Here is a 27,992-nt window from a genome sequence, read left to right as displayed (position 1 = left end):
GCCACCCATTGACTGTCACCCATGAGTCACCCATTGACTGCAGGAAAGGGCTACTGTCCTGTTGGGAAAAGAGATGACGTGAGTTCATTATACACCGTGCCAGTCCAAAGTTTGGACACACCTACTCATTCAACGGTTTTTCTTTAAATTATTTTTAATAATTCTACATTGTTGAATAATAGTGAAGACATCAAAACTATGAAATAACACATTTAGTAACCCCCAAAAAGTGTTAAACAAATCAAAATATATTTTATATTTAAGATTCTTCAAAGTAGCCACCCTTGATGCCTTGATGACAGCGTTGCACACTCTTGGCATAGTGTGTCCAAACTTTTGACTGGTGCTGTACGCAACATCAGGCACCCAGAACAAGGATGTCTGTTAAATCAAATAAATTATGCAGAGTTTCACTGATAATGGCAATGTCACATTCTGGAACTCAATTTTCCGGGGGTAGAAAAGACTTCTCGCTGTGACGGTGAGATATCACGGAGTAAATGCGGCCGTCAGACATTCCTGATACGGGTTAGATGTCTAGTCTACCATTTCACTCCCATTGCAGGATATTCGTGTCAGTGGATGACACCCCAGTGACAGTATGATAAGTAGACATCACCATAGGAAGACAAGCCTCTGGAGATGGAAGAAGTGCGCAGTGGCAACTTTTTTTCACCAGGCATGGAAATGTAATTACTGCACCAGACGACGATTCGCTTGTGAAATTCTCAACAGCTCTGCGTCTGTTACTGTCAGCGCTGAACATTCGACTGTGGACATCATTGAAAACACTTCATATGAGCCTACATCATTTACAAAGCAGAATACTTGATCACTTTCATGCTTACATTACTGGTATAGCACTCCGTAAAGACGCCAAGAAGCTAAATCAATGACTGCCAAATAAATAGGAAATGTATTGAGACGACTAGTGACTCAGACTACTGTGTGAACCTTGTCCGCTCCAATATTAACTTCCTCTGATACAGATGGTGATTGATAATACATGATCCTTTGCCTCAGTATCTTCTCTTAAGGAGGCAATCCGCGGTTGAAACAATCACAAAGCACCCTCCCCGCCACTGTTTCTGTAAAAATCTGAGGGATGGGGCTGAAGAAATGTAACCACTCTCAAATGCATAGAGCTATGGATGCATGAACTGACTACCCATGATATCAAAATGACAGTTTAACCATGGTTGGAGGCCATACAGAGTTTGTTCACCTTTACCTTGTTGCTTATATTTTGGGGTCTGATGGGGTGTGACAGTTGAACTAAGCTCCGGAGGCATTGATACGTTATATTCTTCCAGAATTAATGGGTACATATGATTCATTTACAAGTCCCTTTAATGCTTTCCCATGACCAAAAACTGGGAAGAATACATATCACACAGAATATGAAATAGACAAGATACTTAAAAGTGCGATCTCAAAAGGCAGTATCTATCTGCATGAGCAGCAGACTTGTCAGCATGGTGCACTAAGTAGAGCTAACTGAATAATATATAGTTCCACCTTATTCAGAGAGAACTGCTCTGCACACTTTATGTACAGTATGTGTGGTTGAAGAGTACATGATTTAGAGCTCTCATCTTCCAGAGCACACTCATATGCAAATAGGAGCTTATCTATTTTGCATGATACCATCCCTCCAAAACAAGAGTCAATACATTAGACCGTTAATCTCATTAGCGTCTTCCCCTATTTTTTTCCCACTGTGTGTGTGTGTGTGTGTGTGTGTGTGTGTGTGTGTGTGTGTGTGTGTGTGTGTGTGTGTGTGTGTGTGTGTGTGTGTGTGTGTGTGTGTGTGTGTGTGTGTGTGTGTGTGTGTGTGTGTCAAATCAAAATCAAATCACATTTTATTTTGTCACATACACATGGTTGGCAGATGTTAATGCGAGTGTAGGAAAATGCTTGTGCTTCTAGTTCCGACAATGCAGTAATAACCAACGAGTAATCTAGCTAACAATTCCAAAACTACTACCTTATACACACAAGTGTAAAGGGATAAAGAAGATGTACATAAATATATATGAATGCGTGATGGTACAGAAAGGCATAGGCAAGATGCAGTAGATGGTATTGAGTACAGTATATACATATGAGATGAGTATATAAACAAAGTGGCATAGTTTAAAGTGGCTAGTGATACATGTATTACATACAGATGCAGTAGATGATATAGAGTACAGTATATACGTATACATACGAGATAAATAATGTAGGGTATGTAAACATTATATTAAGTAGCATTGTTTAAAGTGGCTAGTGATATATTTTACATCAATTCCCATTATTAAAGTGGCTGGAGTTGAGTCCGTGTGTTGGCAGCAGCCACTCAATGTTAGTGGTGGCTGTTTAACAGTCTGATGTGTGTGTGTGTGGGGGGGGGGGCTTTGAAGCAAAGTCACTGAGTTCACAGTTCTGGAATAGTGCATACTCTTTAAAACGGCTAAAAGTTTGTGCCACACTAAGTCTACGCTGTCAGCCGCCCATGGTAGTTTGACTAGTCACTAGTTCTACCACAGTGTCAACAGTAAAGGTCCTTCCCACACCTTGGCGATGCCAGCCAAGGAGGTGACTCATGACCACGTCTTGGGACAGAAGGATGACAAATTGTCTTTCCTTCCTCCTCCTCTTGCTGTGCTGTGCGTAGAGGGAAGAAGAGGAAGAGCCTCAGGTAGTCCGCCCAAAATAGGATGTCAGCCGACGCGTCGACTCGTCAAACTGCTATTTGTGACTCTGACTCACCGGCGCACAAACATAAGCCCTCTCCTACATGATCTATCCGCTCGCTCTCACCCTGTCCTGCATCTCTGTTGGGGAGCGTGAGGAGCGGAGAGGATATGATAAGCAGCAGTGCAGGTGATATAGTTGCCGAGGCTCGCTCTCTGTCTTTTTCTCTCTGGGCGCTAGTCTAATCAATGACAATAAAGCATTTCTCCGTTCTGTCTCGGAGACCTCCACCTTGGTCCTGACAGAGCAGAGCGAGCGACATTTGTCTCCCTGAGATAAGGTTCCTGGGAAGCAGCCGAAGCACCCGGTGAGGGTGTCTATCTTCCTCTACTATGGGCTTATGCAAATTAGACTCCAGGAGCTCAAATACTATCCTGGTGGAGGAACAAAAGGGGTTGCTACCTCCATTTCCCCCTATTTAAAACAATACGGCTAAACAGGGAGATGTGAGCTGCCACTGGCAAATCTGTTGACAATGTAGAATGACCAGGCTGATTTGTGTGCCCGAAAACACACACACACACACACACACACACACACACACACACACACACACACACACACACACACACACACACACACACACACACACACACACACACACACACACACACACACACACACACACACACTTTCCAATGTGTCTGAGGAGAGCCTCTGTCATCCTTCAAACTCTCTGAGAAGAGTGGTCTTTCCCATCTTCCCTCCCTTCAAGCAGCCATCATGGGCCAGTACAGAAAGTCTTGTTTTTCTGAGCTGAAAAGGCTTTAACTCTAAACAATGGTGTTAGGTTGGCCAGACCTGATATGAACAAGCCTAATTACAGCGGCTCAACCCAATATCTGTTATGTGGACGTTTTTTTAAATGACGAAAACACGAAATAATACAAACATGTTGGAGGGGGATGAGTTGACTGAAGCCTTTGGCAGTCTCGGGGGCCGAGAAGCAAAAAGATGACAGATTTCATTTTTGGCTGAGTCAATCGTGCATGTCTTCTGAGTCATTTCATTTCATATGTTATCAAAACAGACAGTTTAGTCATGTCAGTGTGGCAGATGTTTTCAAGCAGATAGAAACGCTTCTCAGTGTTCCATGGAGTCAGAGCGGGTTTTACTGTAGTGAGGTGCAGAATGGATGTGTGAGGGTGCATGTCAGCCGTCTCCAACACCTCGGCGCAGGCTGATGCCGGTTCTGGTGCTGTGTGTGTCTGAGTGGTTGGGTAGCGCAAAGCGGGGGCAGGGTGGGGAGATGAGTTCTCATTGTAGTGGTAAATGAGGCGTGGGTGCTAGGCCAGATACAAAGCCACTACCTGCTCTGCCGCCACCCTGTCCTCCTGCAGGACTGGAACTGAGGCAGCAGAGCTCTGGACCCTGACACACACAGAGAGAATAGTCTGGATTGAGACACAGACACAGCCTAGTATATATACAGTTGAAGTCAGAAGTTTACATACACATAGGTTGGAGTCATTAAAACTTGTTTTTCAACCTCTCCACAAATTTCTGGTTAATAAACTATAGTTTTGGCAAGTCAGTTAGGACATCTACTTTGTGCATGACACAAGTAATTGTTCCAACAATTGTTTACAGACGGATTATTTCACTGTATCACAATTCCAGTGGGTCAGAAGTTTACATACACTAAGTTGATTGTGCCTTTAAACAGCTTGGAAAATTACAGAAAATGATGTCATGGCTTTAGAAGCATCTTTTGAGTCTATTGGAGGTGTACCTGTATTTTTGTATGTATTTCATGTACTACCTTCAAACTCAGTGGCTCTTTGCTTGACATCATGGGAAAATCAAAAGAAATCAGCCAAGACCTCAGGAAAGAAATTGTAGACCTCCACAAGTCTGGTTCATCCTTGGGAGCAATTTCCAAATGCCTGAAGGTACTACGTTCATCAAATAATAGTATGCAAGTATAAACACCATGGGACCACGCATCCGTCATACCGCTCAGGAACAAGACGCGTTCTGTCTCCTAGAGATGAACGTACTTTGGTGCGAAAAGTGAAAATCAATCCCAGAACAACAGCAAAGGACCCTGCGAAGATGCTGGATGAAACAGGTACAAAAGTATCTATATCCACAGTAAAACAAGTCCTATATCGACATAACCTGAAAGGCGGCTCAGCAAGGAAGAAGCCACTGCTTCAAAACCGCCATAAAAAAATCCAGACTGGTTTGCAACTGCACATGGGGACAAATATCATACTTTTTGGAGAAATGTCCTCTGGTCTGATGAAACAAAAATAGAACTGTTGGCCATAATGACCATCGTTATGTTTGCAAGCTGAAGAACACCATCCCACCCATGAAGCATGGGGGTGGCAGCATCATGTTGTGGGGTGCTTTGCTGCAGGAGGGACTGGTGCACTTCACAAAATAGATGGCATCATGAGGGGGGGGGGGAAATTATGTGGATATATTGAAGCAACATGTCAAGACATCAGTCAGCAAGTTAAAGCTTGGTATCAAATGGGTCTTCCAAATGGACAATGACCCCAAGCATACTTGCAAAGTTGTGGGAAAATGGCTTAAGGACAACAAAATCAAGGTATTGGAGTGGCCATCACAAAGCCCTGACTTCAATCCAATAGAAAATGTGTGGGCAAAACTGACAAAGTGTGTGCGAGCAAGGAGGCCTACAAACCTGACGCAATTACACCAGCTCTGTCAGGAGGAATGGGCCAAAATTCCCCTAACGTATTGTTGGAAGCTTGTGGAAGGCTACCTGAAACGTTTGGCCCAAGTTAAACAATTTATAGGCAATGCTACCAAATACTAATTGAGTGTATGTCAACTTCTGACCCACTGGGAATGTGATGAAAGAGCTGAAACTGAAATAAATAATTCTCCCTACTATTATTCTGACATTTCACATTCTTAAAATAAAGGGATGACCCTAACTGACCTAAGACTAGAGGTTGACCGATTAATTGGAATGGCCGATTAATTAGGGCCGATTTCAAGTTTTCATAACAATTGGAAATCGGTATTTTTGGGCGCCTTTGCCGATTTTTAAATATTATTTATATTTATTTTAATTTGATTTTACCTTTATTTAACTAGGCAAGTCAGTTAAGAACACATTCTTAGTTTCAATGACGGCCTAGGAGCGGTGGGTTAACTGCCTCGTTCAGGGGCAGAACGACAGATTTTCACCTTGTCAGCTCGGGGGATCCAATCTTGCAACCTCTTGACCTGCCTCTCTCTCGTTGCAGACTGCCTGTTACGCGAATGCAGTAAGCCAGGTAAGTTGCTAGCTAGCATTAAACCTATCTTATAAAAAACAATCAATCATAATCACTAGATAACTACATGGTTGATGATATTACTAGATACTATCTAGCGTGTCCTGCGTTGCATATAATCTGACTGAGCATACAAGTATCTAAGTATCTGACTGAGCGGTGGTAGGCAGAAGCAGGCGCGTGAACATTCATTCAAACAGCACTTTCGTGTGTTTTGCCAACAGCTATTCGCTGTGCGTCAAGCATTGCACTGTTTATGACTTCAAGCCTATCAACTCCCAAGATGAGGCTGGTGTAACTGAAGTGAAATGGCTAGCTAGTTAGCGCGCGCTAATAGCGTTTCAAACGTCACTCACTCTGAGCCATCTAGTAGTTGTTCCCCTTGCTCTGCATGGGTAACGCTGGTTTGAGGGTGGCTGTTGTCGTTGTGTTGCTGGTTCGAGCCCAGGGAGTTACACTTTTTCTAAAGTGCCTATAAGAATATCCAATAGTCAAAGGTTAATGAAATAATGAGGGCTTTCTCCTACAGAGCTCCATTTTTATGGAATGGTCTGCCTACCCATGTGAGAGATGCAAACTCAGTCTCAGCCTTTAAGTCTTTACTGAAGACTCATCTCTTCAGTGGGTCATATGATTGAGTGTAGTCTGGCCCAGGAGTGTGAAGGTGAACGGAAAGGCTCTGGAGCAACGAACCGCCCTTGCTGTCTCTGCCTGGCCGGTTCCCCTCTCTCCACTGGGATTCTCTGCCTCTAACCCTATTACAGGGGCTGAGTCACTGGCTTACTGGTGCTCTTTCATGCCGTCCCTAGGAGGGGTGCGTGACTTGGGTGAGTTGAGTCACTGACGTGATCTTCCTGTCTGGGTTGGCGCCCCCCCTTGGGTTGTGCCGTGGCGGAGATCTTTGTAGGCTATACTCGGCCTTGTCTCAGGATGGTAAGTTGGTGGTTGAAGATATCCCTCTCGTGGTGTGGGGGCTGTGCTTTGGCAAAGTGGGTGGGGTTTATCCTTCCTATTTCGTCCTGTCCGGGGGCCACAGTGTCTCCTGACCCCTCCTGTCTCAGCCTACAGTATTTATGCTGCAGTAGTTTGTGTCGGGGGGCTAGGGTCAGTTTGTTATATCTGGAGTACTTCTCCTGTCTTATCCGGTGTCCTGTGTGAATTTAAGTATGCTCTCTCTAATTCTCTCTTTCTTTCTTTCTCTCTCTGAGAACCTGAGCCCTAGGACCATGTCTCAGGACTACCCGGCATGATGACTCCTTGCTGTCCCCAGTCCACCTGGCCGTGCTGCTGCTCCAGTTTCAACTGTTCTGCCTGTGATTATTATTATTTGAATATGCTGGTCATTTATGAACATTTGAACATCTTGGCCATGTTCTGTTATAATCTCCACCTGGCACAGCCAGAAGAGGACTGGCCACCCCTCATAGCCTGGTTCCTCTCTAGGTTTCTTCCTATAGGTTTCTTCCTAGGTTTTGGCCTTTCTAGGGAGTTTTTCCTAGCCACCGTGATTCTACACCTGCATTGCTTGCTGTTTGGGGTTTTAGGCTGGGTTTCTGTACAGCACTTAGATATCAGCTGATGTACAAAGGGCTATATAAATACATTTGATTTGATTTGAAAGACAAATGGTATAGAGGGAAATAGTCCTATAATAACTACAACCTAAAACTTACCTGGGAATATTGAAGACTCATGTAAAAAGGAACCACCAGCTTTCATATGTTCTCATGTTCTGAGCAAGGAACTGAAACGTTAGCTTTCTTACATAGCACATATTGCACTTTTACTTTCTTCTCCAACACTTGTTTTTGCATTATTTAAACCAAATTGAACATGTTTCATTATTTACTTGAGGCTAAATTGATTTTATTGATGTATTATATTAAGTTAAAATAAGTGTTCATTCAGTATTGTTGTAATTGTCATTATTACAAATAAATAAAATCTGCCGATTAATCGGTATCTGCTTTTTTTGGTCCTCCAATAATCGGTATCGGTATTGGCGTTGAAAAATCATAATTGGTTGACCTCTACCTAAAACAGGACATTTTTACTAGGATTAAAATGTCATGGGATACTGAGACCCAGCCTGGGATACAGAGTTACAGCCTGGGATACAGAGTCACAGCCTGGGATACAGAGACCCAGCCTGGGGATACAGGGATACAGAGTCACAGCCTGGGATACAGAGTCACAGCCTGGGATACAGAGACCCAGCCTGGGGATACAGGGATACAGAGTCACAGCCTGGGATACAGAGACCCAGCCTGGGGATACAGGGATACAGAGTCACAGCCTGGGATACAGAGTCACAGCCTGGGATACAGAGTCACAGCCTGGGATGCAGAGTCACAGCCTGGGATGCAGAGTCACAGCCTGGGATACAGAGTCACAGCCTGGGATACAGAGTCACAGCCTGGGATACAGAGTCACAGCCTGGGATACAGAGTCACAGCCTGGGATACAGAGACCCAGCCTGGGATACAGAGTCACAGCCTGGGATACAGAGTCACAGCCTGGGATACAGAGTCACAGCCTGGGATACAGAGTCCCAGCCTGGGATACAGAGACCCAGCCTGGGATACAGAGTCACAGCCTGGGATACAGAGTCACAGCCTGGGATACAGAGTCACAGCCTGGGATACAGAGTCACAGCCTGGGATACAGAGACCCAGCCTGGGGATACAGGGATACAGAGTCACAGCCTGGGATACAGAGTCACAGCCTGGGATACAGAGTCACAGCCTGGGATACAGAGTCACAGGCTGGGATACTGAGACCCAGTGGAGTTACTGAGACAGATAGCACTGGGCTCTCATATAGAGATGGAATGGAAAGGGAGAAAGACCTAGATCTGAGCAAAACACATCCCTAAAAGCTGAGGGAGACTGGTGACAAGCACACATTACTGCTGTCAGACAGCAAGGAAATAGGAAATGTTTTTGATGGGGCTGTTGTCAACCATTATAACCAATCTGTTTCCATGTGATTTCAAACCACTAGCCATCCATAATAACAGTCCTTCTGTTCTGTGTGTATGGCAGGCAGCACTTGAGGATACTCAAAGGTACACCAGCACAGAGCTGTTTTCAACACTCGTGGGATTGCCTTAACAAGTGACAGCCAAGCTGCAGAACCAAATCAGAGAAGCGAAGCCTGGAATTCGTGCATGCAAATGACATGGAGGGGCTTGAAGGGAAGCGAGGCTGTTCTGCCCATTGTAATGACTCTCTCTCCCCCACTCTTTCTCTTTCTCTCCATTGGTTCCAGCAGCAATTTGTGTCTGTGTGATTGATTAACACCAACTTGAAACCAGAGGTGGGACCAAGTCAGTATTATTACAGTCACAAGCAACTCTCAAGTCACAAGGTCCGAGGTTCAAGTCGAGTCTCGAGTAGAACGGGTCAAGGCTCGAGTCAAGTCCAAGTCGTGCCTACTAAGAGCGAGTCAAGTCGAGTCACACGTTTTCAAGTCATGTCTTGCGCAACGATTTGTTCGACTACAACTCTTTGTCTATTTATTGAGGCTACCAGACAGCCCTTTTCAATATTTTGTCTACAAGACATTTTGATAAGCCCATTGTAAAAATAGGGATCTTGTATCAGTCGTAAGGGCGTGACATCAGCAAAAGGCAAGGCAGGTTGACGTGCTCAGAGCGTAGATTTATTTACAGGTCTTGGTGATCCAATGGTGAAAGTGCCATAACACACAAAACATACAAGTAGATTAACAAAATATACACAGGCAATATCCCAAAAAGAAATAGCACCTGCCTCTGGCTCCACCTGTCCTATCTGAACGGACACAGGTAGAGGGCAAGACTGTACAGCCTCCCGTTGAAAAACCAAATGGAACCTGTCTAACAGGAACTCTTTCAGGACCATACAATTACCCAATTGGCAATTACAACCAATCCACACACTGGTTCTACAATGTAAAAGGTCATTTCCACATACATTGCTACATTCGTCTTAATCAAACTGAATGATTATTAATGATATTTCAACACCGTGCATACATGGAATAATCCTTTTCGCTTATTCAACATTCTGACTCCAAAGCGTGGAACGCAGGCCACGTAGCCTATTTCAATCCTTTCTCCCTATATTTTGACGTTTGCGCTGCACCCTATCCTATAAGTGTACAGCCAATCAGCAATCTGTTCGCTAGATCTTCACCCGACCTGTGTTGACTGTCAGTTTGCTGGTCCAATAAGAGCGCCGAGTGTACGTTTTACTAGCCAATCTGTTGCAGGCTTTTTTGCAAGGGAGATGCTGCGGCTACTGTCTCTGGCTGCATGGAGAGTAATCCATGTAGACTCTGTGCCACAAAACGAGTGACAGAACATTACAAAACCTATCAGTCTTAACTCAAAGTCGAGTCCCGAGTCTTGAGGCTCCAAGTCTAAATAAAGTCTCAAGTTCTTTTCTTTTAAGTCGAGTCACAAGTCATCAAATGTGTGACTTGAGTCAGACTCAACCCAAGTCATGTGACTAGAGTCCACAAAATTGGTCTGGCCTCTTTCCTAATAGGAGGGTATGGAGCAGTCCCGACTCAGAATAGACCTTTCTCTTATCCCCACATTCAATTAGTGTCAGGCAATCATTGTTTCAACCGTTGTTCTTTAGTTTTTATTTATTTCACTAGGCAAGTCAGTTAAGAACAAATTCTTATTTACAATGATGGCCTACCAAAAGGCCTCCCGCGAGGCTAGGACAAAACACACATCGGGACAAGAGAGACAACACATGATTCTTACTGTTTTAGTCTTGCTGTTGGATCCGGTGTAGAAGGAGGTTTGGAGGTGAAATGATCATAGATGCAGTGTACTGCTGTGTATGTTCAGCCCATCCCATTGCAGCAGTGTGTAGCTGCAGTTACACCGCAGTGTGTGTGTGTGTTGCGTAGGTACAGTATTGTGTTACTGGAGGTTATGTGTGTGTGTGTGTGTGTGTGTGTGTGTGTGTGTGTGTGTGTGTGTGTGTGTGTGTGTGTGTGTGTGTGTGTGTGTGTGTGTGTGTGTGTAACTCACGGCCAGTAGCCGGCTCTTCTCCTTCTCGGCAGTAGTCTGTGTGTTCTCCAGGGTGGTCCGGTGTTTTTTCGACAGCTCCTCCAGCGCCCGGGTCTGTGACTCTTTGAAGTGGGCGGCGTCGTCCTCGTATTTGGCACGCATGTTCACCATCTCTTTCTCATACACCTGCTTCTCCTCCCGTAGAGTCTGGTGGAACAACACACACAGAGACAACACCATGACTGTCAGCCCTATGTGTTTATCTAAGACGCTTGATTTTAGTTGAATTAAAACCAGCTGTGAGCAGAATGCTAAGCTCATTACGGTTTTATTTACATTCCCTTGGTAATTTGAGTGAGCATCTATTTGAGTCAGTCACACACAGGTAACACATGAGCGGCTGCTCCGCTTTTCAGTCTCGCTGTCTGTCGGTGTGTTGTTGTGGCAAAAAGGTGACAGCCTAAAGATGTTTCAAATCCACTCTGACACATTCAGAGAGAGAGAGAGAGAGAGAGAGAGAGAGAGAGAGAGAGAGAGAGGGGCGCACTTCTCAGAATGCCAGCAGCCCAGTAGATCTGAAAAATGTACTCACGCCTCCGTTCCCATCAAGTTGTCAACGTAACACCTAACTCAAGGCTATGGTAATGTGAAACAGGACAGTGATTTCCTGGGAACTGGAGAGGTGAGCACATCGCTCTCCGTTTTTTAGGCTACAGCATTGCAGTGAAAGTGACTGGGGGGAATTGTCATTAAGACACACCAATGTCAACACAACACTATCCCTGTCTTGAGAGCATATTACATATTCAGAACGGCATATGGTGAAAGATTCAACGGTGCATTTTACCATAATGAAAATGCAGAATGGGATATAAATCTTGCTTGACATTTACAGGGGAACTGCAGTTTGTCTTCTGAGCTACGGTTCGTAAATAATGTGACCTTTTTAGACGTTCTTTTTTAAAAGGTTGTTCAAATTTGACTCGCTCAGCAGCATTTTGTGAGTTCAGAGGCAATGCAAATTTCAGGGCTCTGTAACTCCTGAGAGCAAGGGGGGACTTTCCAAGGAGCAAGCTAAATTCTTAGTCGTAAAATATTTTGGGGTTGTTGTGTACTCTGACATCAATAATTGAAGTTAAATGCTATTTTACAACCAGAAAGCATGGCTTAGAGCAAAATGGTGACTATATTGGAAGAAATGGCTAATAGCTGAGATATAACGAAGCAAACTGTGATGCAAAATTGATGTCTATTTATACAAAAAAAAACGTTGTCTTTGCTAAATCAAAGTACTCAGCTAAACGTTAACAAAAGCGCCATTTTTAGTAACTTCCCAAGATGTTGAGTTTTGTGAATTAAACATGGAGAAGTGGATTTAGGCACTGCAACAGCTATTTCCTTATTGGAAGAGCTGGTGCAGAATAACAGTCTGTCCTCAAACAACTCAAGGATCCAGAGAGGCAGATATATAGTTCTCTCCACCACAGTGAACACTCACCTTCTCCAGGGATAGAATCTGTTGCCTCTGCCTGTCATCTAGTGCGTGGGTCTTGTTCTGGAGGGCCCCGCGCTCCTCCTCTAGACGGATCACCTTGTCCTTCAGACGAGACTTCTCAGACTCCAGGTCCCGGATGGCTGCCTCGTGGGTCATCTGAGTGGCCTGCAGGCTGCCAATGTGACCTGGCAAGGAGGGGAGATGGAGAGAGAGGGAGAATGAGAAACAGTCCAGCCAGACAGTGTTATTATACTGTACAAAAAATATAGACGCAACATGAAACAATTTCAAAGATTTCACTGAGTTACAGTTCATATGAGTCAAATGAAATGAATTCATTAGGCCCTAAAATATGGATTTCACATGACTGGGAATACAGATATGCATCTGTTGGTCGCAGATACCTTTAAAAACAAAATGGGCCTCAGGACCTCGTCATGGTAATTTTGTGCATTCAAATTGCCATTGATAAAATGTAATTGTGTTCGTTGTCCGTAGCTTACACCTGCCCATACCACAACGTATTTTATGTTTATATATATATATATATATATATATTATATATTATATATATATATATCCAATTCGTACATTTTCGTAATATCCAAATCAAATCCAATTTTATTAGACACATGCGCCGAATACAACAGGTGTAGTAGACCTTAGAGTGAAATGCTTACTTACGAGCCCCTAACCAACAATACAGTTTAAAAAGATACAGATAGAAAAAGAAATAAAAACAACAAGTAATTAAGGAAAAATAACAATAGCGAGATTAAAATAACAATAGCGAGATTAAAAGGGGGGGGCAATGCAAATAGTCTGGGTAGCCATTTGATTAGGTGTTCAGGAGTCATGTCTTGGGGGTAGAAGCAGTTTAGAAGCCTCTTGGACTCAGACTTGGCGCTCCGGTCCCACTTGCCATGCGGTAGTAGAGAGAACAGTCTATGACTTGGGTGGCTGGAGTCTTTGCCAATTTTTAGGGCCTTCCTCTGACACCGACTGGTATAGAGGTCCTGGATGGCAGGAAGCTTGGCCCCAGTGATGTACTGGGCCATATGCACTACCCTCTGTAGTGCCTTGCGGTCGGAGGCCAAGCAGTTGCCATACCAGGCAGTGATGCAACCAGTCAGGATGCTCTCGATGGTGCAGCAGTAGAACCTTTTGAGGATCTGAGGACCCATGCCAAATCTGTTCAGTCTCCTGGGGGGAAAAGGTTTTGTCGTTGCCCTCTTCATGACTGTCTTGGTGTGCATGGACCACGTTAGTCTGTTGGTGATGTGGACACCAAGGAACTTAAAGCTCTCAACCTGCTCCACTGCAAACCCGCCGATGAGAATAGGGGCGTGCTCGGTCCTCTTTTTCCTGTTGTCCACAATCCTCTCCTTTGTCTTGATCACATTGAGGGAGAGGTTGTTGTCCTGGCACCACACAGCCAGGCTTCTGATCTCCTCCCTATAGGCTCTCTCATCGTTGTCGGTGATCAGGCCTACCACTGTTGTGTTATCGGCAAAGTTAATGATGGTGTTGGAGTCGTGCCTGGCCATGCAGTCATGAGTGAACAGGGAGTACAGGAGTGGACTGAGCACGCACCCCTGAGGGGCCCCTGTGTTGGATGTGTTGTTATCTACCCTTACCACCTGTGGGCGGCCCGTCAGGAAGTCCAGGATCCAGTTGCAGAGGGAGGTGTTTAGTCCCAGGGTCCTTAGCTTATTGATGAGCTTTCAGGGCACTACAGTGTTGAACGTTGAGCTGTAGTCAATGAATAGTATTCTCACATAGGTGTTCTTTTAATCCAGGTGGGAAAGGGCAGTGTGTATTGCAATAGAGATTGCATCATCTGTGGATATTTTGGGGTGGTATGCAAATTGGAGTGGGTCTAGGGTTCCTGGGATAATGGTAGTGTTGTGAGCCATGACCAGCCTTTTGAAGCACTTCATGGCTACAGACGTGAGTGCTAGACATTTAGGCAGGTTACCTTAGTGTTCTTGGGCACAGGAACTATGGTGGTCTGCTTAAAACATGTTGGTATTACAGACTCGGACAGGGAACGGTTGAAAATGTCAGTGAAGACACTTGACAGTTGGTCAGCGCATGCTTGCAGTACACATCCTGGTAATCCGTCTGGCCCTAAGGCCTTGTGAATGTTGACCTGTTTAAAGGTATTACTCACATCGGCTGCGGAGAGCGTGATCACAGTCTTCCAGAACAGCTGGTGCTCTCATGAATGTTTCAGTTTTATTTGCCTCGAAGCGAGCATAAAAGTAGTTTAGCTCGTCTGGTAGGCTCGTACGCACTGGGCAGCTCTCGGCTGCCACATCCAATGAGCGTCAGAGCCCGTCTAGTACGATTCAATCTTAGTCCTGTAGTATTGACACTTTGCCTGTTTGATGGTTCATCGGAGGGCATAGCGGGATTTCTTATAAGCTTCCGGGTTGGAGTCCAGCTCCTTGAAAGCGGCCTTTTCTAGCCTTTAGCTCAGTGCGGATGTTGCCTGTAATCCACAGCTTCTGGTTGGGGTATGTACGTACGGTCACTGTGGGGACGACGTCGTCGATGCACTTATTGATGAAGCCAATGACTGATGTGGTGTATTCCTCAATGCCACCGGAGGAATCCCGGAACATATTCCAGTCTGTGCTAGCAAAACAGTCCTGTAGCTTAGCATCTGCTTCATCTGACCACTTTTTTATTGATCTAGTCACTGGTGCTTCCTGCATTAATTTTTGCCTCTAAGCAGGAATCAGGAGGATAGAATTATGGTCAGATTTGCCAAATGGAGGGCCAGGGAGAGCTTTGTATGCATCTTTGTGTGTGGAGTAAAGGTGGTCCAGAGTTTTTTTCCCCCCTCTGGTTGCACATTTAACACATTTGCTGATAGAAATTTGGTCAAACGGATTTAAATTTCCCTGCATTAAAGTCCCCAGCTACTACGAGCGTTGCCTCTGGGTTAACGTTTTCTTGTTTGCTTACGGCGGAATACAGCTCATTCAATGCTTAGTGTCAGCCTCAGACTATGGTGGTACGTAAACAGCTACGAAAAATAGTTTATCATAAGATACTCTACCTCAGGCGAGCAATAGCTCGAGACTTCCTTAGATATTGTGCACCAGCTGTTATTTACAAAAATACATAGTCCACGTAGTTACAGTCTTGTCCCATCGCTGCAACTCCCGCACTGTTTCTTGGCACACTGCTCGCTTAACCCGGAAGCCAGCCACAACAATGTGTCGGAGGAAACACCATACTGTACACCTGGTGACCCTGTCAGCATGCATGCATCCGGCCCGCCACAGGAGTCGCTAGAGCGCGATGGGACAACGACTTCCCGGCCCGGCCGAACCCTCCCCTAACCCGGACAACAATGGGCCAACTGTGCGTCGCCTCATGGGTCTCCCGGTCGCGGCCGGCTGTGACACAGCCTGGGATCGAACCCTTCAATATATTGGTGGGAATCATGTAGGACCAAGAGTGCACTAGGCCACTATTCACTCGTGTTTTTCAGCTAGTGTAGTACTGTGGGTTGTAACAGAGAGAGCATGAAGGAGGAGAAGCAGGTGCATAGTCTGTCAGTAGGAGGAGGAAAATAAAAGAGGAGGAGGGAGAGAGTGCAGTAGGGTGTATACTGCCAGTAACAGAGGGAGGAGGGGGGAAAGAGAGACGAGGGGAAGAGAAGGAGAGTGCAGCGTTTACCGCTAGGGTTAAGAACTTTAATAGAGAGGAGGTGGGGAGGAGGGTGGCATGCTAACTCACTGGCTTTGAGGAGGATCTCTGTGGCCTGCTGCTGCACACGATCTCTGGTGGCCTCCAGCTCGCACTCAGCCTCCTTCTGTCGGATCTCCACGATCTCGGCATCCTGCGTCACCTCGTCCAGCTGTTTGCTCAAGTCCTGGAGCACAGACACAGAGCACAGGTTAGCCTACACTACCGAGGCACAGACACACCTACTGTAGCACAGGGCCAACTCACTGTGTTCATTCACTCTCCCTAAACAATGATACAGTATATATGACTCACTCACTCATTCTCTCTAATTATCACTTAACTTTCTCTCTTTCTTATCACCATCACTCTCTTTTTTAATTCCTGCATTTTCACTCTCTGTAAAGATGTAGAGAGAATAACCACTTTTCATTCTTAATTGGACAGCGTTTACAACATAATGCATGTTGTCTACTGCTCTCAAGGACTCGTTACTTATGAAATAATACATCGGATTGGCCATGAAAGAGGCACTTAGCTTTTCCCATGGGAATAAAGCCCATTTGCAAGTGGTGTTCTAATAAATATCTTGACTCGTTTGGCGGATTTTTTTTTTTTAAATCTGAAAAATCTGTATGGAGGAGTTGATGTCCTTTAAATGAATAGATTAAGGGACTACATTTCCTCAAGCAAGAATCTATTTCACTAACGGAATATCTGGGTGTTAACCACAGAAGTATTGCCCAAAATCTATTTGATGATGAAATGGAGTATCTTAAGAGCCAAATGTAGACTACTTTTACAGGCCGGCTTTCTTTCTCCAAATTGTCTGCCATTCACAAGGCCTAAATTACGTCTGCATTCTTTGTAGAGGGACACAACATGTAGCTACAGTAAAATAAACATCTGGAAGTGAGTGAAACAGCATTTTGATTGTCTAGTATGGTATGATTTCCTATTCTGATTGGTCCGTGGGGTGTGATATTTCCCTGATGTGCAGGTGTGTGTGTAATGAGCTGTTTAGGGAAAGAGGACATGCTTTAATCACTCTCTCAGTTTGTTTTGTTTCTCTTAATGAAAAATCCAATTGTGGTGGCATGGCTGATATCATCGTGTCACACCTGCTTTCCTGATAAACAGTAGGCACCCATCTCATACTAAACTGACTGGATGGGCTCCTAGGAGCTATCCATATAACACAGTCTGATAAATTAGCTTGCTAACAAAGACCCACCAATACACGTTACGGGGACTAGGTCTTTGGTTTACTGAAAGGGAATATCTATAGTAACCAGTATTATTAAATTACAATGAAATCATACGGGGATTTTCAGGATTATCAATCAGGTAATTGCCAAAATAAAGGAAACACTTCCTGTATGAATTAAGCAATTAAAATCGCATCATGCATCGGGTCAAGGGTAGAAAGTTGCCCATTATTTTGGCTACCATGGCTAGAAGAGATCTCAGTGACTTTGAAAGAGGGGTTTCATAGGAGCATAGGGGGTTTAAAGAGCGTGTGTGTCTCAGTCAACAGAGCTCTACTTAGCTGAATACTTATAGGACATTCTGGTGCGGTGCCTGAGACAGCGTTTTCCACCGCCATCAAGAAACCACCAAATGATGGAATTTCTTGTGGAAGAATGGAGTCAAATCCCTCCAACAGAGTTTCAGACACTTGTAGACTCTATGCCAAGGCGCATTGAAGCTGTTCTGGCAGCTTGTGGTGGCCCAATGCCCAATAAAGACACTATGTTGGTGTGTCCTTTATTTTGGCAGTTACCTGTATTAAATGTTTTCTGGGCTAAACGAAAGATTACCGTAATAATACAACATCAATGCTAGCTAAATATCTTCTATTATGAAGTGGACATGTGTATCTCTTTAACTTGTTGAGGATAGGGGGCAGTATTTTCACTTTGGATGAATTGCGTGCCCATAGTGAACTGTATCCTACTCTGTCCTAGATTGCTAATATATGCATATTATTATTACTATTGGATAGAAAACACTCTGAAGTTTCTAAAACTGTTTGAATAATGTCTGTGAGTATAACAGAACTCATAGGGCAGGCAATCTTCCAAAAAAGAAGTGAAATTCTGAATGTGGGGCAACTTTGACGTCATCGCCCCCTCCTTTCCCAAAAAGATATGGATCTGGTAGCACTTCCTACGCCTTCCACTAGATGTCCTCATTCAGTAGAAAGTGGAATGGAGCATTTGCTGTGAACTTTGACCGAATGGGAGGGGAAATAGTCAGTGTCCCGACAGAATGCCATTTTCCTGTTGCGCATTTCTCTGTGGCTGCCACCGCCGTTCCATTTGGCTCCAGCTGAAAACGTATGATCCAGTTGGAACGTTATTGGATATATATGATAATAACATCCTGAAGATTGATTCTCTACTTAGTTTGACCAGTTTATTCGAATGGAATAAACTTCGATTTATTCGATTGGAATATATCTTTTGGAAGTTTTCGTGCGAGTTATCCTGGACCAGCAGTCAGTTTTTGGGCACGTGAGCTGAAAGTGATAGCAAATGCAGCTACTTGGACACTAGTATTGGACATTATGGAACAAAACAACGATTTACTGTGGAACTAGGACTCCTTGCACTACATTCTGATGAAAGATCATCAAAGGTAAGGGAATATTTATGTTGTAATTTCGTATTTCTGTTGACTCCAACATGGCGGAGAAATACTTTTACGTCTGAGCGCCGTCTCAGATTATTGCAATGTTAGGCTTTTTCCGTAACGTTTAAAAAAAATCTGACACAGCGGTTGCATTAATAACCAGTGTATCTTTAATTATATGTAGAACATGTATCTTTAGTCAAAGTTTATGATGAGTATTTCTGTTATCTGGCGTAGCTTTCTATAATTCCTCCGGATATTTTGGAGGCAGTTCTGAACATGGCGTCAATGTAAACCGAGATTTGTGGATATATATATGCATATTATCGAACAAAACATAAATGTATTGTGTAACATGTTATATGAGTGTCATCTGATGAAGATTTTCAAAAGGTTAGTGATTCATTTTATCTCTAATCTTGCTTTTGTGACTATCTTTGGCTGGAAAAAATGGCTGCATTTTCCCTTTGATTTGGTGGTGGTCTAACATAAATATATGTTGTGTTTTCACTGTAAAACATTTTAAAAATCGGACATGATGGGTAGATGAACAAGATGTTTATCTTTCATTTGAGGTATTGGACTTGTTAGCCTCTTGAACCTCTGGGGGCAGTATTTCATTTTTGGATGAAAAACGTTCCCGTTTTAAACAAGATATTTTGTCACGAAAAGATGCTCGACTATGCATATAATTGACAGCTTTGGAAAGAAAACACTCTGACGTTTCCAAAACTGCAAAGATATTATCTGTGAGTGCCACAGAACTGATGCTACAGGCGAAACCAAGATGAAATTTCAAACAGGAAATGCCCCAGATTTTGAATGCGCTGTGTTCCAATGTCTCCTTATATGGCTGTGAATGCGCAAGGAATGAGCCTACACTTTCTGTCGTTTCCCCAAGGTGTCTGCAGCATTGTGACGTATTTGTAGGCATATCATTGGAAGATTGACCATAAGAGACTACATTTACCAGGTGTCCGCCTGGTGTCCTCCATCGAAATTATTGCGTAATCTCCAGCTGCATGCACGTTTCCATTTGGTTCAGAAGAGAAAGGCAACTGCCACGAATTATTTACCATCGAATAGATATGTGAAAAACACATTGAGGATTAATTCTAAACAATGTTTGCCATGTTTCTGTCGATATTATGGAGTTAATTTGGAAAAAAGTTTGGCGTTATAATGACTGAATTTTCGGGTTTTTTTCTTAGCCATACGTGATGAACAAAATGGAGCGATTTCTCCTACACAAATAATCTTTTTGGAAAAACTGAACATTTGCTATCTAACTGAGAGTCTCCTCATTGAAAACATCCGAAGTTCTTCAAAGGTAAATGATTTTATTTGAATGCTTTTCTTGTTTTTGTGAAAATGTTGCCTGCTGAATGCTAGGCTTAATGCTATGCTAGCTATCAATACTCTTACACAAATGCTATGGTTGAAAAGCATATTTTGAAAATCTGAGATGACAGTGTTGTTAATAAAATGATAAGTATGTGAGCCAATATATTTATTTAATTTCATTTGCGATTTTCAAAAATAGTTAACGTTGCGTTATGGTAATGAGCTTGAGGCTATAATTACGCTCCCGGATACGGGATTGCTCGTCGCAAGAGGTTAATGTGTGAAAGTTAAACATTTCTAAAGAATATTTTTGAATTCCCTGTGCCACCATTTCAGCTGAATGCCATAACAGGTTTTAAGACTAATAGCTTTGGGGCCTTTCATTGAGACCTTTAAGCCACAGAGGGGTATCTCCACAGCCTATCTTACCTTGATGTTGCTCTCGGTTGCAGTGAGCGAGGCCTGCAACTTGTGGGACTTCTCCCTGTGTTCCCGCGCCTCCTCCTGCACCCTCTGCAGCTCGGAGCGCAGCTTCCCCAGGGTCTTCTGCAGCGCTGCCTCCTGCATGTGGAACTCCCTCCGCAGCTCCGCCTCAGTCTTCTTCCAGGCCTGCAGGTTGTCTGCGGTGAGCTGCTGCGTGCGCTTCATGGCCTCCAGCTCGCGCTCATAGAAGGCCTGGGCCTTGTTGAGCTTGGCCTCATACTCCTCCACCAGCCTCTTCTTGTCCCCCTTCACCTCCTCCACGCGCTCCGACAGGGACTCCACCTCCGCCTTGTGCAGCTGGCCCAGTTTCTCCTGGTCCTTGCTGTGGTTCTGGTTCTGGCTCTGGTGGCTGCGGAGCAGCTCCGACACCTCCTGCCGATGGTTGGCCTTCAGCTCTTCCAGCACCAGCTTCTTCTCCTGCTCAAACTGGGCCTGTGCTGTGCCGAAGAAGCGCAGTTTCTCCTCGAACGAGCGGCGCATCTCCTCCACCTCGCGGGACATGGTGACAACACGCTGTGTGTGCTGCGCCTCGGTGCACAGCTGCATGTCCTCCACGCGCTGCCGGTAGGTCTCAAACTCCGCGAGGGCCTGGCGCTTCATGCGCTCATGCAGCTCCATGGACTCCTCCATGGACTGGATGCGCTGCTTCAGGTCCATCTCGTCACTGATCTTGCCCTTGTACTGCATGATCTTCTCCCGCGTCTCCGACAGGATCTGCTGCACCTCCTCCTCGTGCGCCTCCTTCAGTATCTGGATGGCCGCCTCGTGCTCGTCGTTCTTGGTGTTGAGGGCGTAGATCACCTGGGGAGGCAGGAAGAAAATTAGAATGGGAGACAGAGTAGAACAAACGCATATCCGATGGCTTTGAACGGGTGCTGGAGATGTCCCTCAGCAAAACCCTGTATGGAAACGTGTTAACAGGCTTCTCCAGATCAGGCGAGAAAAGTAGCCTTAATGTACATCAGCAAGAAAGTTCAAGCTTTTTACGATGATATGATGGCAATGCCCTGAAAATAAAGGTTGATCATTACATTATCTGTCTGACAGCAGTCATAAAACACTTATGAGACGCATGATTGACAGTGGAGTGACTGGCTGACCTTTACTCCCCCAAAATTACTTCCAACTGAAAGCCCGGATAATCTGACTACAAAGTGATTTTGGGAGAAAATGAGTTTTACATTTACAGTTTAAGAGCCATGAGAAATGTCCCCTAATCTAATCCTCCCCCTACTGATCCAGGGTGTTTGCTCCGGGCTGCTGCCCTACGGAATAAGGCTATTTGTTTTCTCACCAGATACACACATCCAATAATTCATCATGCTGAACAGTTGAATAATCCTCGTTTACTTAGTACAAAAGCCTGTCATCACAATAAGATAGAAAAGAAACAAAAAATAAAATGCCCTTTTCTGAGATCCATATTTTGTACACCAGGGTGAAAACATGGGAGGGATTGTGAAGTTCTTAAATGTTTCGCCAACTTGCCAGTGTTTTTGATATGCAAAAATGTTTATAATACATTGAAACAGACTTCTTTTGTTATCACTCTTAAGATGGTGTGTTACAGCTCTTCATCAAATGATAGTAAATGCAACACATTGTACCCAACCGGGTAGGACAACATTTTTATCAAAGGTTTATTCAAGAAAATACAAAACCACCAGGGATTCCTGGCTTCCCATTGTAACCTCCCCTGCAATCTTTCAATCACATTCTTGTGTCTCAAAGGAGACAAGAGGCCTATGCAGCAGTATCTCAGCTCAATACCCATTATAGACCTTAGGCCTAATCATATCCATCCTCTAGATAAAATAATAATGTCCTCGTTGAAATGCATTTTAGGGGAATTAAAGGACCCCAGCTTGTGAAGTTCCTCACAAGCGATGAGGGGCTGAGGCAGAATTCATTTCCATAATTGTTTTGACAAATGATTAGGGGAGAAAGCTAAAAGTTCTGGGCCTATCTGGTGTTGGCGCGGCAATCTAGCCAGCCACATGTGAAGAGAGAGATAGAGGGAGAGATAAAGAGGGAGGGAGTGAGGGAGAGATGGATGGATAGAGAGTGAGAGAGAGAGAGAGAGAGAGAGAGAGCGGTCTGTGGTCCCATGGTCTCAGCGGGTGAGATGGCTTTGGCAGAGAACCGTGACGTGGTGTCATCATTCCATAATGGATTCTCCCCTCCATTTGACCTGAGAGGAACCCAGGACTACCTCCCATATAACCTCCATCAATTTTATCTCTCTCACGCAGCCAGGCACGGCTCAGCACCGTCAGCTCCTGCAACAAGGACCCTACAGCCATTTAGTAGAGCCAAGGGCTTTGGAATGAGCTTACTCAGCATTCTTGCAGGATTCTCTTCCAAAAAGAGAGCGAGAGATGAACTGACTTAGGCGTATGTGTTCTGTTTCAAATAGAACGCAAAAGAAATGCACTGACAAGAGTGAAACAAATCAACGTCAAAGTTCTGTATCGATTGCAGACTCATCAAAGTACTGCTGCTGCCTGTCTTTTTCTTTATCACAAGTATAGCCGTTTCCCAAAACCCATATCCTCCTCCTTTAATTACAAGGCTACCCTCTGCTCCCGAACCATTATGTTAGGCTCCGTGTGTTATTACCATCATCCATCCCCACCTCCCCAGGTGAGATCAATGTGTGGTCCTGCTGGCTGAGGTGTTCTCATAATGACAGTGACTGGGCTAATGAATAAGACAGCACTTAAAGATCACAGAGCGGTACAGAATAGATTTTTGTACAACGCATTGTGTAGGCTTGAATCTGTGATTGCAGATGGATGCATTCATCACTGACGGAGGAACCCAATATAGCACTGGCTTCTTAGTAGTCAGCCTGAAACATGAGCTGAAAGCCCCAAGAGTGGGCCTAGACCTACTTACTGCTCGCTAAGAATGTGTCTGCTAACTGTCTCCGTCTTAACACTAAGCTCCAGTAATTGCTTAAAGGTGAGCCTTGTTCATGTTCCCCAGAACGATTTGAGGAAGCTGAAGACAGAGAGGAAAGGGCGAACTCTTAGATCACAAAAGGGAAAAGACATCTCAAGGCAACACTGGAGGCTCTGGGTTAAGTTTACAGAGCGAACTGCTCAACATTGCCCATCTCGCACACTCTGGAATACAGAATTATCATACACAAAGGAGTATGGATCTGAATTATTGCCATAAATGAATGATGACCAGTAATCTCAGGTAGCAAGATGTAGATATGGAAGTGAACAGCGGGTGTCAAACTCAAAGCCCTCTGGTTGTGGATGTTAATCTTTGGGCTGAAGCCAGCATGTTCGGCACTTAAAGAGGCATCATCTGCCCCAAAAAGGGAGAGCTCAGCTCAGGTCTGAGAAATTCAATGCTTCTCCTCCTCTCCTGGCACTGGTGATTGAATCACTCCTACCGCCCAGTGCAGGGGTCATTACTAATGTCTGAACATCAGAAAATGAGACCTTGATGATAGCGATTATCACCTCCATTTGCAGAGGAGTGCGGAAGGGTAACATTATGTTCAGTACAATGGGAAGCTCTGTAAACAGGGACAAATTATACTGAACAAAAATATAAAACGCAACATGTCAAGTGTTGGTCACATGTTTCTTGAGCTGAAATGAAAGCACAAAAAGCTTATTTCTCTCAAATTTTGTGCAAACGTATTTTTTTACATCCCTGACAGTGAGCATTTCTCCTTTGCTAAAATAATCCATCCACCTGACAGGTGTGGCATATCAAGAAGCTGATCATTACACATCATGATGATTACACAGGTGCACCTTCTGCTGGGGACAAGAAAAGGCCACTCCAAAATGTGCAGTTTTGTCACACAGCACAATGCCACTGATGTCTCAAGTTTTGAGGCAGCGTGCAATTGGCATGCTGACTGCAGGAATGTCCATTAGAGCTGTTGCCAAATAATTTAATGTTTATTTCTCTACCAATGTCGTTTAGTAGTACTACCAACCGGCCTCACAACCGCCGACCATGTGTAACCACGCCAGCACAGGACCTCCACATCCGGCTTCTTAACCTGCAGGATGGTCTGAGAGGAGCCACCCGGACAGCTGTTGAAACTGTGGATTTACACAAACAGAAAATGTCTGCAGAAACTGAAAGCTGAAAATGTCCCAGTGCTTCCATGGCCTGCATACTCACCAGACAGGTCACCCATTGAGCATGTTTGGGATGCTCTGGATAGATACACTACCAGTCAAACGTTTTGGAACACCTACCCATTCAAGGGTTTTTCTTTATTTTTACTATTTTCTACATTGTAGAATAATAGTGAAGACATCAAAACTATGAAATAACACATATGGAATCATGTAGAAACCAAACAAGTGTTAAACAAATCAAATAGATTTTAGATTCTTCAAATAGCCACACTTTGCCTTGATGACAGCTTTGTACACTCTTGGCATTCTCTCAACCAGCTTCAACTGGAATGCTTTTCCAACAGTCTTGAAGGAGTTCCCACATATGCTGAGCACTTATTGGCTGCTTTCCCTTCACTCTGTGGTCCGACTCATCCCAAACTATCTCAATTTGGTTGAGATGGAACCCAGGTAATCTGATGCAGCACTCCATCACTCTCCTTCTGGGTCAAATAGCCCTTACACAGCCTGGAGGTGTGTTGGGTCATTTTCCTGTAGAAAAACAAATGATAGTTCCACTAAGCCCAAACCAGATGGGATGGCGTATCGCTGCAGAATGCTGTGGTAGCCATGCTGGCCAAGTGTGCCTTGAATTGTAAATAAATCACAGACAGTGTCACCAGCAAATCACCCCACACCAGAACACCTCCTCCTCCATACTTTACGGTGGGAAATACACATGCAGAGATCATCCGTTCACCAACACAGCTTCTCACAAAAAATCTCCAATTTGGACTCCAGACCAAAGGACACATTTCCACCGGTCTCATGTCTATTGCTCATTCTATTGCTCGTGTTTCTTGGCCCAAGCAAGTCTCTTCTTATTATTGGTGTCCTTTAGTAGTGTTTTCTTTGCAGCGATTCGACCATGAAGGCCTGATTTCACACATTCTCCTCTGAACAGTTGATGTTGAGATATGTCTGTTACTTGAAATCTGTGAAGCATTTATTTGGGATGCAATTTCTGAGGCTAGTAACTCTAATGGACTTAGATTGGCTCAAATGCATTAAAAAGGAAATAAATTCCACAAATTATGTCAAATATGTCAAATATAAAACATATTTAGATTTGTTTAACACTTTTTTTGGTTACTACTTGATTCCATATGTGTTATTTCATAGTTTTGATGTCTTCACTAATATTCTACAATGCAGAAAATAGTAAAAATAAAGAAAAACTATTTTGACCGGTAGTGTATGTACGACAGGGTTTTCCATTTCCCGCCAATATCCAGAAACTTCGCACAACCATTGAAGAGTGGGGCAACATTCCACAGGCCACATTCAACAGCTTGAGCAAACCAAAGCAAAGGCAACGTGTCGCCATGCATGAGGCAAATGGTGGTCACCCCCCGATACTGACTGTTTTTCTGATGCACGCCCCTACCTTTTTCTTTATGGTATCTGTGACCAACATATGCATATCTATATTCCCAGTCATATGAAATCCCTAGATTTGGGCCTAATTCATTTATTTCAATTGACTGATTTCCTTATATGTACTGTAACTCACTAAAATCTTTGAAATTGTTGCAGGTTGTGTTTATATTTTTGTTCAGTGTAGCTTTGAGCGGTTATATCTCAAAGGACTGCCCTGCAGAGTGCCTGTCTGCCATTAATGCCTCGGTCATGCCATTGACTGTATCCCACTATAATAGGATGCAGTTGCAGCCAATATAAAAGCCAATCTCACTAATGTGACTTTAGAATATTTCCAGTTTTGTAAACTTAATTCCTAACTTGTATTTACTATTCAGTATTAGTTGGACTAAGTCACGTGCAAATATACCGCATCAACCACCTCAGAGGCTCTTTAAAGGAGTGAAGATGCTGATTCGCAAAGCTACTGAATATGCATTAAGTGTGGAAATGGATTTAATGAAGTCGAAAGATAGTGCTAATTAGAGTCATTATGGGCACAGTTTCCACTAAACTGCAAGGTGCACCTAAAATCCAGGAGGTAATTAAGGCAGATAAGGGGGTAGCATAGGGCCAGCTCTGTAAACTGTGCTTTGTTTCATACAGAGGGAACACTGACTGGAACTTTGCTATGCTGAGCAGATTCTCCAGCAGTGTGACACCAAAATTCCCCCACTGCAGCATTTACATGGCCTGATTGTGAATAAGTTTCTTTTAAATGCCTGACTTAGCAATATGTCATATATAAGTTTTCTCCAAGGTCAAATTAAATGGAAGGGTTTGGCGTACCTTAAAGGTTGCTCAAATCGAATAGTTAGCCTAATTTCAGTTTATGTGACAAAACAAGCAGTGTAGAGAATCATTGTACCATCTAAACCGCTGCGAAATATATTTTCAATAACCAAAAATATTGTATTTTTAGCTACTTGAAACTGGTGTACAAAACCAAAAGTAAAAGATGCAAAAACGAAACTTAAGAGCGGGAAGCATAGAAATAGCCCACATAGACTTGCGTTCAATTAGAATGACAGATCTATAACTCACATTTCTATGTGAATTTGGTCAGGTCACCCAAAAAGTTACATGTTGCAGCTTTAAGCCTCTCATAGACAGAAGATTATGGTTTACGTGCATAGGCAGTAGTAGCTTAACGGTCTTTACACAAGTCATTGTGTGATCTTATCTAAGGCAGGTTTGATTGGCTGTGGCCCTTTATTAAATGCTAGAGGGGCGTGTGAAGGGAGGCCTTCATGGGGTGCCTGCCATCTCTATCTAGAAGCGGGGCTGAGTATGAGAATGGATGTATGAATGGTTATGTTCATCCTTCATTCTATACTGGCCCGTATCATAATCAGGGCTGTTACGGTGACCATATTACCGCCACACAATGGCGGTCACTAGTCATGACTGCAGTCAAATTCCACATGACCATTTAATCACGGTAACTAAGCTTCTCCAAAACTGCGCTCAGATGCTTCTTTTGGTCATTGCTCACTGCTAGTCACTAATGGCCTGCTCCTCAGCACTCTATTGTCCCTCTAATCACTCTGACATCAATGCAAATGTGATAAAAAAATCGAATCAAACACTTCATGAAAGCCCATGAACTCATGTTGTAAAACATTTCATTGGGCTACGCAATTGCGTGAGAAAACAGAGTGATGGCCGCTAATAAAAAGATGCGAATCCCATCACCCTTCTATAGGCTAGGCCTACTATATTTATTTCTAAACTTTCCTAATATTAAGCAC

At 43.9% G+C, this 27,992-nt stretch overlaps 1 protein-coding gene across 3 annotated transcripts in view; it reads right to left on the bottom strand.

Annotated features, from left to right (window-relative positions):
• fam184ab (family with sequence similarity 184 member Ab) overlaps positions 1-27,992 on the bottom strand; it is a 148,773-nt gene that overhangs the window by 46,466 nt on the left and 74,315 nt on the right. For all 3 annotated transcript variants that reach the window (XM_064990964.1, XM_064990961.1, XM_064990963.1), the window contains exons 3-6: positions 20,612-21,466; positions 16,256-16,391; positions 12,506-12,687; positions 11,029-11,214 (exon numbers count right to left, since the gene is read on the bottom strand). In XM_064990964.1, the coding sequence (XP_064847036.1) occupies positions 11,029-11,214; positions 12,506-12,687; positions 16,256-16,391; positions 20,612-21,466 (1,359 nt within the window). The remainder of the gene's footprint in view (positions 1-11,028; positions 11,215-12,505; positions 12,688-16,255; positions 16,392-20,611; positions 21,467-27,992) is intronic.

The sequence above is a fragment of the Oncorhynchus masou genome, chromosome 16, assembly GCF_036934945.1.
Source record: "Oncorhynchus masou masou isolate Uvic2021 chromosome 16, UVic_Omas_1.1, whole genome shotgun sequence".
In the NCBI taxonomy this organism is placed as follows: domain Eukaryota; kingdom Metazoa; phylum Chordata; class Actinopteri; order Salmoniformes; family Salmonidae; genus Oncorhynchus; species Oncorhynchus masou.
The sequence above is the reverse complement of the archived record's forward strand: the minus strand, read 5'-3'. Positions and strand labels throughout refer to the sequence as shown.